Source organism: Palaemon carinicauda, chromosome 20 (assembly GCF_036898095.1).
Source record: "Palaemon carinicauda isolate YSFRI2023 chromosome 20, ASM3689809v2, whole genome shotgun sequence".
Taxonomy (NCBI): Eukaryota; Metazoa; Arthropoda; class Malacostraca; order Decapoda; family Palaemonidae; genus Palaemon; species Palaemon carinicauda.
In genome coordinates, this window is record NC_090744.1 from 30,456,222 (window position 1) to 30,475,222 (window position 19,001).

At 34.5% G+C, this 19,001-nt stretch overlaps 1 protein-coding gene and 1 long non-coding RNA gene across 5 annotated transcripts in view; one reads left to right on the forward strand and one right to left on the reverse strand.

Moving 5' to 3' along the window:
• LOC137660253 (ras-related protein rapA) overlaps window positions 1-19,001 on the forward strand; it is a 188,702-nt gene that overhangs the window by 153,782 nt on the left and 15,919 nt on the right. The window contains exons 4-8 of one of the 4 annotated variants that reach the window (XM_068394994.1): window positions 1,918-1,941; window positions 4,825-4,887; window positions 5,265-5,495; window positions 13,534-13,674; window positions 17,181-17,404. In XM_068394994.1, coding sequence (XP_068251095.1) covers window positions 1,918-1,941; window positions 4,825-4,887; window positions 5,265-5,495; window positions 13,534-13,674; window positions 17,181-17,404 — 683 coding nt within the window. The remainder of the gene's footprint in view (window positions 1-1,917; window positions 1,942-4,824; window positions 4,888-5,264; window positions 5,496-13,533; window positions 13,675-17,180; window positions 17,405-19,001) is intronic. The other 3 variants (XM_068394996.1, XM_068394995.1, XM_068394997.1) reach the window with 3 other exon arrangements.
• Window positions 17,436-19,001, reverse strand: part of LOC137660255 (uncharacterized) — a 132,672-nt gene continuing 131,106 nt past the window's right edge. The window contains exon 4 of the long non-coding RNA XR_011047662.1: window positions 17,436-17,617. This is a non-coding gene — a long non-coding RNA (uncharacterized lncRNA). The remainder of the gene's footprint in view (window positions 17,618-19,001) is intronic.

Genomic DNA, 19,001 nt, shown 5'->3' on the forward strand with positions numbered 1-19,001 from the left:
ACTTAGGTTTAACAGTGAGAAAGAAGTTGAAGTGAAGGGTGGAATCTGCTATGATTGGAAGGGATTTAATCAATGTATGATTAAGTAAAAAGGTCCGCTACATTGATAAGGAATTTCAAGAAAGTTTTAAAAGTAAAGGAGGTATGGGTTTCACACGTAAGAAGGAATTGGACTAGAGAGGTTTCCCTAAGGAGGAATCAAGAACGCGTTTTGAATTGAGATTGGCGTGAGGACCTTGGTGTGGATTCTGATTTTATAATTTTATCCGAGGATTTTTTTTTTTTTTTTTTTTTTTTTTTTTTTTTTTTTTTTTACATATGTGAAAAGTACAAGTAATGAATGTACGTTTATGCAATTTCACGCAATCACGAATATACTGTACATAGCATTATTAGTTACATGGTACAAATTTTGTTGGCAAGATGTTAAAATGAAATTTAAAAAGGAAGTCGAATTAAAATGTAAAGAGGAAATATGAAAGTTCATAGGATAGATGTAATGTTAAGGCATTAGTGTATTATCGAAGTCTAAAGAAATGAATTAAAGTTGTAGGAAACGGCATAGGAATAAAATAATCAAGAAAACTGGATTTTTTTTTAAATCTTGAAAAAAAAACTTAATTGCAATAAGGTGACTTCACTATTAGCAATAGTTTTATTGTTGCGAAGCATAGGAATAGAAAATAATATATTCCAAATGAAATTGTTACTCATTCAATAATTGGTCTGCCTTTAATGCCAATTATGCCGTTTCTCGAAAGACAAATTTATATCATAAACTGGTGAAGTCTCTGTCCAGAAACTGACTGTGTGTGTTAGATTCCTGACAATTCGATTGAAAGCTGTTAAAAAAGACTGAACCTACATATAACCTCTGTGCCCAGCATTTAATTTTGTTGTATAAACGTTTGACTTGTCACGAAAATAGCTTTTGCTACTTATTTGAAAAGGTAACTTAGCTCATTAATAAAACATAGGCCTGATTAGTTTTTTAATTATTATTATTATTATTATTATTATTATTAACTAAGCTACAACCCTAGTTGAAAAACCATGATGCTATAAGCCCAAAGGCTCCAACAGGAAAAAAATAGCTCAGTGAGGAAAAGAAACAGGGAAATGAAGGAGAAGTAATAGCAATCAAAATATAATATTTCAAGAAATAGTTTAATCAAACTACTCAGTCCTAATTGAATACAGGGGAGACCATTTGCCCATAGTTTTTGAAATTGCTGAATGAATCGCGAATTATGAACGTTTAAATGAATAACTTGTATGTTAATATGACTGAAGTAAACTATTGATGCTACTATACATAGGGATCACCATTCATAATGTGATCTCTCTTCTTTCAGATTTGCATTTATTTGTTGTACCAATTTTAACATCTTAAACTAACGGAAGAAACCTAATTGTTTTATTTAGTGTTTTATCATAAGCATTTTTATATTTACTTTCGAGGGAGACAAATTTGAGGTAGGGACTAAGACATTGTAGTCACACTTCATGTTTATGGAAAAAGCTTTGTTCGTCTCCTATCTTCTTTTCCTTTTGTGGTAATCTCCTTCTAGAATCAAATAATAACGTGCTAGAAATATAAATTGAAATGTTTTCACGGTAAATTGCTTTTAAATGGTGTCATAATTAAGTAGAAGAACCACGCTTTTTAAATAAAATTGTTGCTTCAGATTTTGTATACTTGGCAGCAATGCTATTTAAGGGGCGTGGTCTGTATCCTAGCATAGATTTAATATAACTTTTAAGTTTTCTGGTCAATGTTGTTTATACAAATAAATGTCAGTTGCCAATACCTTGAACTATAGCTGAGCTTCATCTGACTTTTTTTTTCTAAAGCTACCAATAGTTGATGTGTACTCTTTTTAAAAAGGCTTTTTATTGTTCTTACATCCCTCTGTAGCCTGCACTGTACGAGGAGGAAAGGGTGAGACATTTTTTCCCATAATCATTTTACACATTCTAAGAATTTCATAATCAACTTTTCATTTTGAGAATTGTAGGAGAAAATTCCCAATATTCCATTGCATCATGGTTGGAATGTTTACAACAAGTTATGAATATTCAATGCACTGTAATAACTTAATATTTGCACTGTGGTGAATGTTCTATCATCGCCATTCATCATTTTTTCAACTGTTGTCTTCATTGCACACTTTGTCAATTGTATTACTTTTCAATCATCGAACTAATTGGTAATTATTTCATTTTTTTTTCCTTTAGAAATATCCAAAGGTACTTCTTTTCTTTTAGGCATGGCCTGAATTCACTGGCTTTTATCAAATCTACCTCGCTTTCATTTTTCTTTGTATGGCTATAAAGCCGAAAAGTTTAGTTCCGTGGTTATTTAACTTGAGTGCTTCATGTGCATGATTATATCACCATTAGTTTAATTAGCAATGAAAGGTGGTCTTTGAAATTATTCATAAAGATTGCAATTTCATCTTTTTGCATTTCTTAACCCTAAAGCTTCATTTCAGTGATAAAGTTGCAATTGAGAGTCCAATAAAGACATTTTTATATAGTTTAATAACCGGGAAACTATTTTCTTTATTATTTTACTTACGCTCAAGTTTTGAAGTTACATTTCAGGGGAGTTTTACTTACGTAATTCTACAGCAATCAGTTTTATTTGTCTAAAAATATCTTAACTAACAATATTTATTTACGTGGTTATATAATCCTCCAATATTTTCTTGTTTGTGCGTTTATCTTCGATTACTTAAAAAAAAACTATTTTTTTTTCATATAACCGTGTTTTGCCCTTAGCTTATTAATGACCATTTGTCGATTCCTTTAGAACACACACTTGAATTGTCATTAAGCGAGGTTATTGAAACTGCTGACCCTTTTTTCCCCACTTGTAATCGATTAAACTTTTTGGTAATAATTCAATTTGTATTTTGAAAAAAATCTAAATTTATCAAAAAACGTGACACTGAGGACTGTATACTTGGGAAGACAAAACGTAAAGAAAAAAATTAATAGGAGTTATTGCCAGTAAGAGCTGTATGATTTTTAGAACAAAGATTCTGCATTTATTAGATGACCGATTTGATCAGTCCACCAGACCGCTCATTTCCAAAATGTGGAATATTTTTCCTTCTGGCTCTGACAGTGCTTAGTTTTGAACTGCCATACGCGTCTTCGTCTCTCGAGTATAAAATCTCTGTAACCATTTGTAGTTTGCATTTCTCTTGTGGGTTTGGGATAATCATAATGTCTCCATGATTATTTTCTTGGTTAACAACAATGGTTTTCGGGACAACCCTACTTTTTTACTATTATCGTTCGACAATTTAAAATGTTTCCGAGAGGTTCTGGATAGGGCATAACCACGGCCGTGGCATAACGCCCCTATGGTCGCGACATACCATCTCAGCCATTTTCGACTGTAGAAGTACACTCGTGCGAAATATTTAATGGAAAAAAGCTATTATACCCATCCGTATTTAACAGTGGAGTAGGTTCACTCAGTTTTTTCTTTGTTGAACCTTGTGTTGGCAAGGACTGTTTGAATGTATTATGCATGATGGTAGCAAGAGTAGTTTTAGATATGCATGGAATGCAGAATGTTTCTTTGGGTTTGTTATAGCTGTAGTTTATAATTGCACACCAACTTGTTTTATTCGGATTGATTCTCCCATCATTATAAGTATATTATTACTAATCATGAAAGTTGAAAGAATGCTTTTTTAGAATATTAATCTCTAGATTAAACTCTCTCTGCTCGGTTGGTTCTGTACTGAAAATAAGATTTTGCATTTTGTTAGTATTATAAGAAATATTTACTGCATTTTAGCAATAAGCATACGAACTTGAGGATGTGCATATTTTATTTTTCACGTTTCATTTTATGATCACTTTTTCTTTATAGATCAGCTATTTGAGTGCATGATTGAACTTTTTCAATTCCATTACTCAAGACTAGCTTTAAATTCATAAAAAAAATTTGGAGCTCTACATTTTTTAAAGCTAGTATGCTCAAGTTTTACAGTATATGCTGTACAGTAATTACAATGATAGCAACTTACTTCCGAAGTAAAAAATAAATAAGAACATGGTTAAAGATTAAATCAAAACCTTATGAAACGAAATTTCAAAACAGATTGCCTATTGCAATTTTGAATATTTTACAAGCCACCCCTTTTCAGGATCAGCTACGTTGTACTTACATTTAAAAATTAGTTTAAAAGTGAAAATTTTACTTTTTGAGGTTTTTTATCTTCAATTCATCTGATCTTTTTTTTCAATGTTCTCTATTGTTTTTGTAATATGACTATGTTTAGGCTTGTAGCAACACTTCGAGTTGTCATTTAGAACGATATCTTTAATTAGCCTTCTGACTAAAACATACGAATGAATATCCATATAACATTAATTGCACGTTCTTTTTTTTCTTTTTTTTTAGTGAAAGGGCTTTACAGCATATAGAGCTAAGTTGTTCTGTAAGAATTTTATACATGAATTGCAAGCGCATAAATCGAATTTGAATCTATAGCTACGTTACTAATAACTTTGTATTCTAAATGTACCTTTCATTGTGGCATAGACCAGAAGCACTAAGCTGCCATATATTTTGCAAGATTACAAGAGCTTGTATATTTCTTAGGAAACGTCACTTTACCATGAAAGCGTCTTATAATTTTCACATTGCATAACAGAACAAACTAGCTGTCTTTTAGGACATTTAGTGCTGCTTGTAAGTATTCTTTGCGTATGAATACATGCAAGGAATCTTTATCAATATTGTGGCAGTTGCTTTTATGCTTTCTTCCTTTTGTATTTAATGTATGAAACTACTCCTCAGCCAACTTCGTTGAGTAAGGATGCTGACAGGGGAACTGTTCTGGAGGACTCTGACTGGGACACGGTTAGTTGACATTTCCAAAGGACATTTTTTTTAGTTTGGTTCAAGGGGTCCAGGTGAACAACGAGATGTTTTTGTTTTGGTTTTTGTTATGATGTACCGTTGTAAAAGGCACTGGAGAAGTTTGCGACATTTTGAATGACTTGACAATGAACATTAGGCTTAAGGGAGTTTTTACCATTGACAATAAAGTTAAATGACTTTTTTTTTTTGCTCCAATTTAGAAGTTTTTGATAAATTCAGTATTTTGTTTTACTAAACTGTTAAATTCAGTATTTTGTTTTACTAAACTATTTTGAAATTAAATTTAATTCAAAATCTAAAGTCTTGAAAATTGTTTTTATTTCTTTCGGCTTTTAAACTAACTTATATCTCTACAGCCCACCCCAGTAAGCAAAGACGAAGAAGCGAGCGGGCCATCTGCGGCTGCCGGAACCAGCTCCGGCTCAACAGACAAGGGGGACAACGAAAGCAAAAAGAAACGCTACAGAATTGTGGTGATGGGCGCTGCCAAAGTCGGAAAGACCGCTATCATCAATCAGTTCCTTTACGATTCTTTCACACCTAAATATACGAGGACAGTAGAGGAGATGCATCATGGAGAATACGAGGTCGGTATTTTGTTTTGTATTTAACTAAGGGTAGGATTATGTAATATGCAAGTTTCTTTGATTTTAAATGTAGGTACCATGGAAGTCGTTATTCTTAGATGTAGGGACCTGTGGATTGAAGTTTTTTTTTATCTTTTAAGCAGGATATTCTTCACTGGTAAGGTAACAATTTGTAACGGTGCGAAATCCTGTAGTTTCGTAATGCATTTCTTAATTTCCCCCCTCGTAACTTTAATCATACAAGTCTGGTGAATTTTGACAACATCAGAACTTTATTAAATACTCCATTTAGGTGTTTTGTTTTCTAACAGTGAATGTTCTTTTAAGGAAGCTTGTCTTTTTTTCCTATGAATTTCATTACTCAGTCCCACCGATCAGTGACAGATTTTATGTAGGTAAGGTTTTATCTTATCTCATAACCTTGACTCTCGGCTACCTTATCAAGTTGTGAATTTTTTATTCATTAGATTATTCGGCTAAATTCTTACATTTTTAAAAGTCCTGTTTTTATTTCATAATGAAAATGGCTGGAAAACATGATATGGTAGCAGATATTAATTCGGGTCAATTTGTACTGTTTACATAATAGCTAATAAAATGAATGCTTACAATGGAGGAATTTAAGACTGTGACTTTCCAGGGTACAGTTAAGAAATGGTACTTGAAATTATAATGTATTGATGTTGAGGAATTTAGCATTGTTTTCCAATCAAACTTAACTATGTTGTGTTTATCTCTCTTGTTAATTTCAAGCCCCCTTCAGACAGGGTAAAATCTAACGTGTAGATTAACATTTATTGATACAAGCATTAATTAGAAATTAAATATTAGCCATCTTCCTACTTGTGCAGACGTGACAAGAAACGTTATAATAAATGTAATAAGAGGATGCTCTGGCCAATGATTTAGAATATTTTAAGCAAAACTAAATATAAATTACATCCCGACACAATTTGAAATGCTGAGTAATTAGGCTGGACCTCCAAAATTTATACTTAGACTTTATTTTCATCCCAGCGGTCATTGCCGAGTTAACCCCTTGACAGGAAGCAATTGCTTTTGATATAATTACCGGTAGTGCTTCCTAATCTCTCTTAATCCACAATTGTAAGAATCTCTAAAATAAACAGTAACTAATTTTTGGTTAGTAGTCGAATAAGAAAAATATATATACATGTAATACCATACTATTAGCTCGACTTCAGTACACTCGATTTAGGTTAATCCTTTCATACTCTTATCAAGTAAAAAATGAGAGTTTAGCACTACTATACAAACTAATTTTTTCAGCGTTTAAGTATGTTCTACTTAGACTATAATGAAAGAAATATTTCGGTCAAGATTAGATGGCAATAGAGTCTTATAAAATGGTTGTAATTGTCACATGAAATATTCAGACATGTTATGCGTAATACGATTTAACTTTTTTTTTTTTTTTTTTTTTTTTTTTTTGATTGATCATTGCAAGATGAAACTAGGATTAACGAGACTTTAAACATTCATAAACTAGTTCCCTGACTTTTGATTTTTATCCAATATATGAAAGTTCACCATTATAAAACTGTTAGCATAGCATGAGATCCTTCAATTATTTCATTACAGTTACAGTTGGAACTGTTACAGCAGTTAAATGCATGAAATTGCTTAAATCAACTTAGTATAAAAACTAGTCTGGACACGAGTAGACCTCTCTTAGAATTTCGTATGTTATGCACATTGAAGCTGATTCATGCGAGGATCAGCTGAATTTACTATAAAGGCATCAACAGCTTCATTTATTCAGTTCTGCAGAGTTTTGTTTTAGAGGTTTAAGGTTCATTTGTGACATAAACACGGAAATTTTGAAAAGACATTATTTTCATTCCAATTTTGAATGCTTTTTCTCTTCGTTGCTGCTTTAAGGACATTATGGTAATTATATATTTTTATTTTATTTTCCCACATGAGGTAAATTATATTGATTTCATAATGTTCTTCATCCTGTTTTGCAAATTAGGTTGGTTACTCTCTTTTTCTAACAGCATATTTTATGTATGTATGATTTAGGGTGAGTAAATTTTGTAACTTTTCAAAATGTCGTCCAGTTCTGTCCAAAATAAAATACAGTATTTGAGATGTGTAATGTAAGTTTACAATGCATAGTTATCGAGAATTCATAAAAAAGATTATTTTATTACTGAACTGTGAATAATTTGGAAACAAATGTACTTCATTTTCTATGCTTCCGCCGCTTAAATCAAAGGTTATTGTCTGCAGGGTTTAAAATCGATTGTATTTTGTGACTTGTTAATTCTATCTCTGTTGCTCTTATCATTTTCTGTCATAAGAATGTATAAAGGAAATGAGATGATTAATTTTTCTTCCATCTGTAGATTGTATAGTATTCTAATTTCATAGGTAGTAATCTTACGGTTATGGGGGATTTCCCACCACCACATGCAACATGTAGTTTATATGAAATATCAATAACCCTTTTTGGTGTGAAAGTTCTATGGTCTTGGGGAATATTTTCTTTTGGGGGCGTGTGGTCTAGAGTTCATATTTGTGTAGTCATGTATTTAGGGTGGAAATTAATACCTTTAGGCGAGAATGACCATGAATGGGAGGTAAATCAGTTGTTGTTTGCGGATGATACTGTACTGGTAGCAGACACAGAAGAGAAGCTTGACCGACTAGTGACAGAATTTGGAAGGGTGTGTGAGAGAAGGAAGTTGAGAGTTAATGTGGGTAAGAGTAAGGTTATTAGATGTACGAGAAGGGAAGGTGGTGCAAGGTTGAATGTCATGTTGAATGGAGAGTTACTTGAGGAGGTGGATCAGTTTAAGTACTTGGGGTCTATTGTTGCAGCAAATGGTGGAGTGGAAGCAGATGTACGTCAGAGAGTGAATGAAGGTTGCAAAGTGTTGGGGGCAGTTAAGGGAGTAGTAAAAAATAGAGGGTTGGGCATGAATGTAAAGAGAGTTCTATATGAGAAAGTGATTGTACCAACTGTGATGTATGGATCGGAGTCGTGGGGAATGAAAGTGATGGAGAGACAGAAATTGAATGTGTTTGAGATGAAGTGTCTAAGGAGTATGGCTGGTGTATCTCGATTAGATAGGGTTAGGAACGAAGTGGTGAGGGAGAGAACGGGTGTAAGAAATGAGTTAGCGGCTAGAGTGGATATGAATGTGTTGAGGTGGTTTGGCCATGTTGAGAGAATGGAAAATGGTTGTCTGCTAAAGAAGGTGATGAATGCAAGAGTTGATGGGAGAAGTACAAGAGGAAGGCCAAGGTTTGGGTGGATGGATGGTGTGAAGAAAGCTCTGGGTGATAGGAGGATAGATGTGAGAGAGGCAAGAGAGCGTGCTAGAAATAGGAATGAATGGCGAGCGATTGTGACGCAGTTCCAGTAGGCCCTGCTGCTTCCTCCGGGGCCTTAGATGACCGCGGAGGTAGCAGCAGTAGGGGAGTCAGCATTATGAAGCTTCATCTGTGGTAGAAATGTGGGAGGTTGGGCTGTGGCACCCTAGCAGTACCAGCTGAACTCGGTTGAGTCCCTGATTAGGCTGAAGGAACATAGAGAGTAGAGGTCCCCTTTTTGTTTTGTTTCATTGTTGGTGTCGGCTACCCCCCAAAATTGGGGGAAGTGCCTTGGTATATAGATAGATAGAGCATTTTTTATTGCTTTTAAAAGTCGCCAAGCCAAGCCAGTCCATTTGCTTACTACCTGGTACATCCAGTATACGAGAAGGAAATACCCTTTACTTACAAATCTGTGCATATTTTCACAACAAATTGAATTTTTTCCCTTTTATACAAATATTTAAAGACATGTTACTTTATTTTTGCTTGGGTTTAAGTAAACCAGACAGTTTTGTATGAATAGGTTCGTTTTTATTCAAATCTTCTTAATATTTCTCGTGACCACCAACAATGCAGTACATTATAATACTAGCAGTCCTCATGGTTATCTGTAACAAAGGTGTTTAGTTGTTCATTAATAGGAAATTGAACAAATGTTAATTGTTCATCTTAAATTACAAGAAATTTTCGTACAAGCGAGTGTATTACACAGCTTTGTCACAGCTATATTAGGAATACTCTCTTAATTATATAAGAATTATTTAAATGTTTAAAAAATCCTTTTAGTAGTAATTATTTTGATTTTGATATTTTGTGGTGATTTAATATTAGATAATTGTGTACTTTAGTGGTATTTGTAATATAGAATGAAAAACTGGGATGTTGAAATCGCAGTATTTGCATGAGTAGCCTGCTAATGTTAGTAAAATATTCGAAGTGTTGATTTGTAGTACTGAGCATTCTCTATTCTTCTTTCCTTGCTTGTCTGATGTTTATCATTATTAACATTATTATTATTCTTACTAGCTAAGCTATTCAATAACTAATAATTTCGCTATGCCCCTTCCCGGCCTCAGTTGTAGGACATGTGGCCCCAACAATGTGTCAATTTATGATGCCGTGCATAATTTTTATTTACTAAAATTAATGTATATCTGCATCACCTTTGTCAAAGGCATTGAATTAAGTCTCTCTCTCTCTCTCTCTCTCTCTCTCTCTCTCTCTCTCTCTCTCTCTCTCGGAAGCCTTTTCAGTTTATAATCCAGTCATAATACCTAGCGATGCAATCGCAGTACACAGATTGAAGTGCAGGCGAACTCATGCTTATTTTTGAAAGCAAGTTCTTTGGAATTAATTCAACTGTTACGCAAAAATAAGATTACCCTACGTATTGTCTACTTTGTTAGGTTGTCCTACAATCTGTAGTTTTAAGATGGTTAAACTTTCCTTATAGATCATTCCATTTTTTTTTTTAATTTAGTTATAGTAGGTCAAACCTTTCTCAGTTTCAGTGATAGTCACTTGTTCTTGCAGATAACATTTACTTTTAGAGGCTCATCACATTGTAATAAACCAACAAATATGCATGAAAAATAGAGAATTATAATTTACAAACAATAGAGAATAAATTCAAAGATAAAGCAAATCATGTGATGGTAAATTCTCTCCATGTTATTCAAGCACAACATTGAGTTGATGCAAAGTTTTCCAAGAACTTTGGCTATAAAAGGTCACTTATAAATTGCAATTGATATGCTGAATATAACAGGAACAAGCATTATAAGTTTTAGGACCATATGGAACTAATGTAGGAAGGGTTAAAGCTATGGTTTGTTGGAAAATTTTTAACTTTCTTAATGTAATGAACTTCAGTCTAGATATGGGAAATATTAGACTTTTGTTTGGTTTATAAATTTTCTTTGTCAAGGTTTCTTAAAAAATTACGCAACCTTGCATGTAAATGTTAAAAGGTTATACATTGAAAGCAAAACAGTATAGTCTATCATCTTTTACAATACTGAAGTAAAAGTTAGTTAAAGTGGGATGGCATAATTGAAGAAAGGAAAGGAAAAAAAGATGTATTTTCGAAAAATCTAAAGTCATTGTAGTTAGTGGCCGAAGAAATGCTCAAAAGAACCTTGGATAATGCCTAAAGTGTTGAATTGTTTGGTCGATTAGTATGTCATAGTAATGTTTCTCGAAGTTAACCATGTAATATGTTTTCTTCTGACGCATGTTTAATAGAAAACGCCCTTGTAAGGAAGACTAAAAAAAATGTAGGTAAATTTTCAGCCAGATGCCCCGCTTATCTTGATGTTTTTTAAACGAACTTGTAATTTATAAGTATTAACTAAGAGTGCGTATATACAAACTATTTGTATATAAATTCCTTTAGACTCGTTAAATTAAGCTTAAGCACAAAAAATAAGATTATTATGGGAAATTATTTCATTCCTTAGTTTGGTTGATTCTCTAGTCTTCCCCCAAAAAATCCTGTCTATAAATTTAACTCATTCTAAATAAGTGTTCAGTAACACCAGATCAGAACCTTTGTAAGGGATTTGTAAAGAGAACTTAATGGTTTAAAGAATGTACCCTCATCTACAAAAATCACATTAGTGTACAGAATGTGGAAGGAAGTGCTTGTACAGACATTGGAAGCAATTGTCATAACTTTGCTGCATCTTCTTCTTCTTCTTATGCAACATAATTTTTGGGCATTATGCCAAGAAAAACGACTTTGACTGAATAATGTAGTTTGTCTTTTTTCGTGCAGTAGATATAGCTTGCATTTGTTGCAATAGACATCACTTAATGATTATAATGTTTTTACCCAATTGTGAAAAAAAATTAATTAGTTTTTTCAATAAGAAGTTTTGAATAACTTTTAAAGTATGAACAAAATCTTAATGTCTGTAATCCTGTGGCTTAGTTTAGTTTTCTTGTTATCATGTACTATATTAGTTAATGTGGTGATGTTATGTTCTTGCATTCTTTCATTTTAATGTCTTACAATTTCACGACCTTGTTCATTCTCTCTAGCCAAAAAGAAAGTGCCGTTGAATTTTTTTTTTTTTTAAGGCTCAATGTATTGCCACTTTCCATGTACTAATGCTGTATGTAGTAGACTCAATGTAGCTGAATGTGTTTTGGATACTATGGTTACTTTATTGCTAGAAATGCTCCCAAATATAGGGAACATTTTCAGGAAAAGAACTAAAAATACATCCTACACTAGGTTATTTTGAAACGGCTTAACTCCCAGTTTTCTAATGTTTGAAAGTAAAAAGGAAATCACTTCTGTGTAGCTTAAGGGTATGTCTATCCTTCATGTTATATGGATTGTCATGAATTATAAAAGGCGTACTGTAATGTTGTTGCTAAATTTAGTGATTAGTAGCCTACAGAGCTAGTCCACATTCTCATGACTTTTTGTTCTTGCTTTGATAGCATATATTTTTTTTTATAAGCTCAATCTATTACCACTTTACATGTACTAATGCTGTATGGTATAAGAACAGTACAGCATATCATAACAGCACCAAAGCAGATCTTGAATAATCAACTTCGGCAATTATGTGAACATCTCTATTAGACTAATCTTTAAAATTGTATCAAGCATTTTGTGCTTAAAAAAAAAAAAAAAAAAAACTTGGCAGCTTGAATTTCACATTATATGAACCTAAAATGTATTACCCGACAACATCTAGTTTTGTATATAACTAATTCAATGTGTTTAAGCACATAAGAAACTTGAGTTAATCAAGTCAAGTAGTAGAGAATGTAAACTTGAATTCATTGTTTTAAGAGGTTCCATACAAGTGAAGTTGAGGATGTGTTGAAAGGGGAATTAGGAATTTTATGAAACTTCATTAGAAACCCTATACTCAAGGTTAACAAGTATTATTCATAATTTATGATATATAGGTCTACTTGTGTAGGTAGTCGCATAATCCTTAATGAAATTTATTTATTTAAAGCAGGACGCCATCATGTACAGTATATAATAGATATTTGATAATTGCTAATACTGTGAATCTCAAACATGCATGGTAACAACATAATGACTTACACATTACATTAACTATTGCACTTTATAACTGTTGAAGCTAGTTGTTTATTATGTAGGCAATATACATGACCTTTATGATGTTATAATTTTATAGAAAAAGTTTATATTTAGGTACTAACGATTGTACTGTACTTACTGATAAAAATTAAGTTTCTTTAGACATCACATTCTATTTTGTTTTTTAATTTATCTTCAGTTTCATCCCATGCCCCACTAATGGAAAATAGCACATTATCAATTAAAATATAATGTAGCCTATATTTCATATGAGGTTCATATATCTTTAGAGGTAAACTTGGTGTATAAGAGACCACAGTTGTTCAAGATTCTTATATCCTTGTAAATACAGTAAATTTGAATTAAGTTTTGTATCCCTTTCAGATATGGTAAATTTAAGTCGAAGTTTTAGATCATTGGCTTGAATGATCTATATCCATAAGATTGTTTTTCACATGTAGCGTTTCTCCTTTTCTCGTCCCGCCTGAAGATTTTGGCTTCCATTTGCCATTAACTCGTGTACTTGTGTTGTAATGTACCAGTAGTAGTTAGTAAGCCATATATGTTGTGTAAATATGTAACATTTTACTTGAATTGTCAATGATTAATATTACTTTTTTACAGGTATCGGGGATGTCTCTGACCCTGGATATTTTAGACACCTCTGGATCTTACGAGTTTCCAGCTATGCGTGAATTGTCCATCAATACAGCAGATGCTTTCATACTTGTCTATGCCATCAATGATGCAGAGTCTTTTGATGAGGTATTTGACCCAGAGAGTATTGTAGAGTATGAAAGTTGTGAAAAATATTACATTTATGAAGCATTTCACGTAAGTGGAGGTCTTCATAATCGTGTGATAAGTACCATTTTAACTGTAGTAATCAACATGGTCATAGTTTTCATATTAGACATATTGGAGGTCAATTTTTAGTTATACCATATACTTTGCAACACTTAACATTTCTAAGGTCTTTCAGGTTTTGCCTTTTTATTTATTACTGTACTTAGAGTAGTTTGGGAGCAAAGATAACACAGTAAAGTGACAAAAAATTACTGTATAGATTAAATAATTGGATTGAATTAACCAAAGTACAGTAGTCCCTACATTTGAATTATATTATAAATGGGTACCATCTAGACTGGTGCTGAGGCCAGGGAAGCTATTCAACAGCCATGTGAAACTGGTGAAAAAACTCTGTTGCTCTCTAAAGTAAAAGTTATAAGGGGTTGGAAAAGAGGATGCAAGAAAGTGGGAATGTGAGGTTAAGTAGAAGGTTGAAAAGTAGGCTACAGCTCATTAGAGGAATGCTGCAAAGACCATTGTCTAATGCCCACAAAAAGCACTACATGGCACTAGTCCGTGATGAAGCAGAGTATGAAACATGAAAAACTTAATTAATTCTATTCCAAGAACAGGGAAAGTTTAATTGGTGGTTGGTGAAGTGACTGGTAGTGTCTGGGTTTGAAAGGGGAAGAGTAAGAGAGGGGTAGCTTTATTGCCGAGTGAATGGAGGACAGGTTAAGTAGTTATGAAAGAAGGTATCCTCTTCTTTAGTAGTTATAAAAGGTATCCTCTAAGTTAATGTAGGTAAGGGTTAGGTTGGGTAGGGAATGTTGGGTGTTAGTGCATATGGGCCAGGTTGTGAGAAGAGTGAAGAAGAGCGGAATGATCTCTGGAATAAATTAACTAGGTGTGTAGAAGGAATGATGTAGTGATAGGTGCTGGAGAGGCAGAAAGTGCCATTGGAAGTATGGCTGCTAGGGGAAAATGAGTGTTGGAGTAGAGAAGTATGAAAGATATAGAGAGAAAAATGTGGAAGTAAAATGTAAGGTAGCTGAGGCAAAGAGGGCAGCTGACTGGAGCTGGGGTCAGAGTTTGGGTTGTTTATATGAAGAGAATAAAAAGTTGTTCTGGTAAGAAATGTAGAGTAAGGAAGGGTGTTTCGAGAATTGAAGAGACAGTGAAAGATGGAAATGTAAGGAGAGGAGGCAAGGAAAAGGTGGGTGGAATATTTTGAAAGTTTACTGATTGTTTAGGATAATAAGGAGGCAGATATAATTGCTGATACAGGTGATGAGGTGCCAGTGATGGGAGATGAGAATGAGAGAGGGAGATTACAAGAGAGGAAGTGAAGAGAGCACTAGATGAATGACAGTAGGAAAAGCACCTAGTATGAATGGGGTGTGAGGACTGAGATGTTGAAGGAAATGGGTGTGACTGTACGTAAATGGTTAGTGAGATTGTTTAATGTGTGTTTTATGTTGTCTATGGTACCATTAATGGGACTGGGTGTTTTTGTATACTGTTCCACTGTATTGTGCATGAGTGTTGTAATTCAAGGGGTATTAGTTTGTTGAATGTGGTTGGTAAGTGTATTGTAGAGTACTAATTATAGTAATAGGATTAAGGATAAAACAGAGAATGCAATCTCAGAAGTACAAGGTGGTTTTAGAAGAGGTAGGGGATTATAAATCAGATTTTTACAGCTAGGTAGAAACCGAGAAATATTTAGCAAAAGGCAAGGAGTGTATGTTGTGTTCAAGAATCTGGAGAAAGAGTATGGTAGAGTTGACAGGGAAGCGATGTGGAATGTGATGAGGTTATATGGAATTGCTGGAAGGCTGTTGCAAGCAGTGAAGAGTTTCTACATAGGCAGTAAAGCGTGTGTTAGGATAGGAAATGGCGTGAGCGAGTGGTTTCCAGTGAGAGTGGGGCTGAGACAGGGATATGTGATGTTGTCATGGTTGTTCAATTTGTTTGTTGAAGGAGTGGTGAGAGAGGTGAATGCTCGAGTGCTTGATCGAGGATTGAAACTGATAGATGACTGACCATGAGTGGGAGGTAAATCGGTTGTTGTTTACAGACTGAAGTGAAGCTTGTTCGATTAGTGACAGAGTTTGGAAGGGTATGTAAGAGAAGGAAGATGAGAGTAAATGTGGGTAAGAGCAAGGTTATATGAGATACACGAGAAGGGGAAAGGCAATCCTAGGTTGAATGTCATGTTGAATGGAGAACTTGAAGTATAACAGTACTTGGGGTTTGTTGTTGCAGCAAATGGTGGAGTGGAAGCAGATGTACGTCAGAGTCACTGAAGGATGTAAAGTGTTGGAGGGTAGTGAAGATGGTGGTAAATAAGAGGGGTTTAGGCATGAATGTAAAGAGAATTTTGTATGAGAACGTGATTGTACTAACTGTGATGTATGGATGGGAATTGCGGGGATTGTAAGTGACATAGAGACAGAAATTGAATGCGTTCGAGCTGAAGTGTCTGAGGAGTATGGCTGGTGTATCGCAGTTGGGTAGGGTTTGGAACAAGGTAGTGAGGGTGAGAACGAGTATAAGAGATGATTTAAGCTAAATAGTGTTGAAGTGGTGTGATCATGTAGAGAAAATGGAAAGTGGCTGTCTGCTGAAGAAGGTGATGAATGCAAGAGTTGGTGGGAGAAGTACAAGAGGAAGGCCAAGGTTTGGGTGGGTGGATGGATGGAGTGAAGAAAGCTCTAGGTGATAGGAGAATAGATTTGAGAGAGACAAGGGAGTGTGCTAGAAATAGGAATGAATGGCGAGCGATTGTGCCGCAGTTCCAGTAGGCCCGGCGTCTTCATCTGGTCATCTTGGTGAGCTGGGGTAGCAGCAATAGGGGATCCAACATATGAAATCTAATTTGTGGTGATTAATGGGGGAGGGTGGGCTGTAGCACCCTAGCAATACCAGCCAAACTTGGCTAAATCCCTCATCAGGCGGGGAGGAGCGAAGAGAGGAAAAGTTCGCTTTTGTTCCTTTTTTTTTTTTTTTTAAGTTGGCTATCCCCCAGAATTGGGGAAGTGCCATGGTAAATAGATAATAAATTACAGTGGATTATTTTACATAATACAAACTCTGAACTCTTAATTAAAAAGACTATCACATTCAATTATTCCCCCCCCCCCTTTTGTCCTTGTAAACACAGGAAGGAAATATGATGGCTCAGCCAGGTTTAGGTGGCGCTTTCTCCTTGCTCACCAAATAGCATTTACCATTCTATGCACAAAACCTGGTATAGCTGAAGTTACTCATATTAGGATAAATGAAAAACACACTACATTTTCAATTCATATTGTAACAGTACAGTAGTTGCATTAAAAATTCACTTTTGCCTCTATCTTTTTCTGTTAAATTTTGTTTGTACAAATTATTCTTGAGGACTAACCAAATTTTCCACAAACCCCTCAGAATTCTTAAAAAGGTTGTGGTCAAACAGAAATAAAATGTATAATATTTTACAGGTACGTAACTTGAGAGAAGTAATCCTTAATACTAAGAAGAAAATGGTCCCCATTGTCGTGGTTGGTAATAAGAATGACTTGGAGGATCAACGTGCAGTTCCTACAGAGGCTGCGGAAACCATAGTTCTTCTGAATTGGGAAAACGGATTTCTTGAAGCCAGTGCTAAAGACAATCTTCATGTGCTGCACATATTTAAAGAATTATTAAATCAGGCCAAAATAAGGTACGTAAATATGTGGCAAGGATTCATAAATTTCATGTACAGTAATAGAAAAGGTGACTGACTATTGGATAGCCATTAGTGTCTTTTGCTTGGTAATACAAAAACTACATGCCATTTTAGTATTATCAATTTCTAAATGGGGGAATTTCACCAGCTTCTAAAGGGCAGCGAGGTCATACAGGTAAAATGGTGAATAATTCGGAAGATATTGGTCTGAAAATAAAGATATATAAGATATGTTTAAACAATTAGTTAAAATTTGAGGTAGATGGTCTTAGCATGTTGATAAAATATGTTGAAGTAATAAGTTAAAATTTTAGTTAGATGGTCTTAGCATATTGAAAACTCCAAATTTGAAGAAAAACAAGGTAAAAGGACTAGTTGTTGTACTGTACAGTAAATCTTTTTCTATGAGTCATAATCCAATTTTCATTGTCTATACGCTTCAAGTGTAATACTTTGTCAAGACAAAGTGGAAATGCCAGGCTCCTTTCAGATTTGAATAGCTTACCCAAAATAGTACTTCATAACCAGATTTCATCATTAATATTAGCACAAGTTCACACACTTGCTGCTTGTTTCTTCTTCTTTTAAGAACCATTAGGAACACCACACCCCCTTTAAATGCTTTATTCCTCAGGTATGTGTCTCCACTCTTAAAACTTCTTGGATACATCTGCAAACATTAGCATCTCAAAAGGTGGGGAGTTGTGTAAATTCTTCTGGCAAAATATTTAGTCATTCAGCCTCCTGGAAAGCTTATCACATATGCTGCTACTCTTGTTCATGCCTCTAACACCATTGAAGCGATAACTGGGGAGGACTCTCATGTGGAGTGTTTTTCCAATAAAGATATCCCAGAAGAGATGATCACCTCCGATCTGGAAGTTATCGTTTGAACAGCAGCGCCACCTCTTCTGAGCCTCCTGATGCGATAGTCTAGTGAAGAGATACTTTATCTGCTTGTGTATACAGCATATCAGCATGCCCACATACTTCATGCTCTGCTTGAGCCTGAGACATTACTTTTGCCAATTTATCACATACCTTTAGACTTTAGCTAAAAAGCAACTGCCTCTTAGAAGAGAGGTCAGGAGCAGCTAGTTGAGATTACTATACCATGGAAGATATCTTGTACAAGAGAGCCCAATCTGATACCAGAGTTGAACACTTTAGAGGCAGTGGACCAGTTCAAAGCACATCATTTGGCACACTACTCTGTTGAGGATGAAGCAAAGGTACTTTCTGTAGGACTCATGAAAGGTCATTTGAAAATATGTATCCTTCAGGTCTACTGAAAGCAAAAAAGTCTACTCTCTGATGGTAGCCTGCATGTTACTTGCCATGCTAGACAAAGTTGGTTTTTCAAAACTTTTTCAGCAGCGAAGTCAATGACTATCCAGTCCTCAGTCAATTTCTCCACCAAGAAGAATCCAGTGTAAAACTCCGGAAAACTGTTTCTGACTTGAGCACATTCTTTTCCTGCATCACTTTCTCCTCTTGAGTAGAGTTTTATAAAGACAATTTTGTAGGGTATGTTGGAAATGCCATTTGAATGCAAATGAGGGGAGGATGAAAAACTACAAGGCTGGAAGTA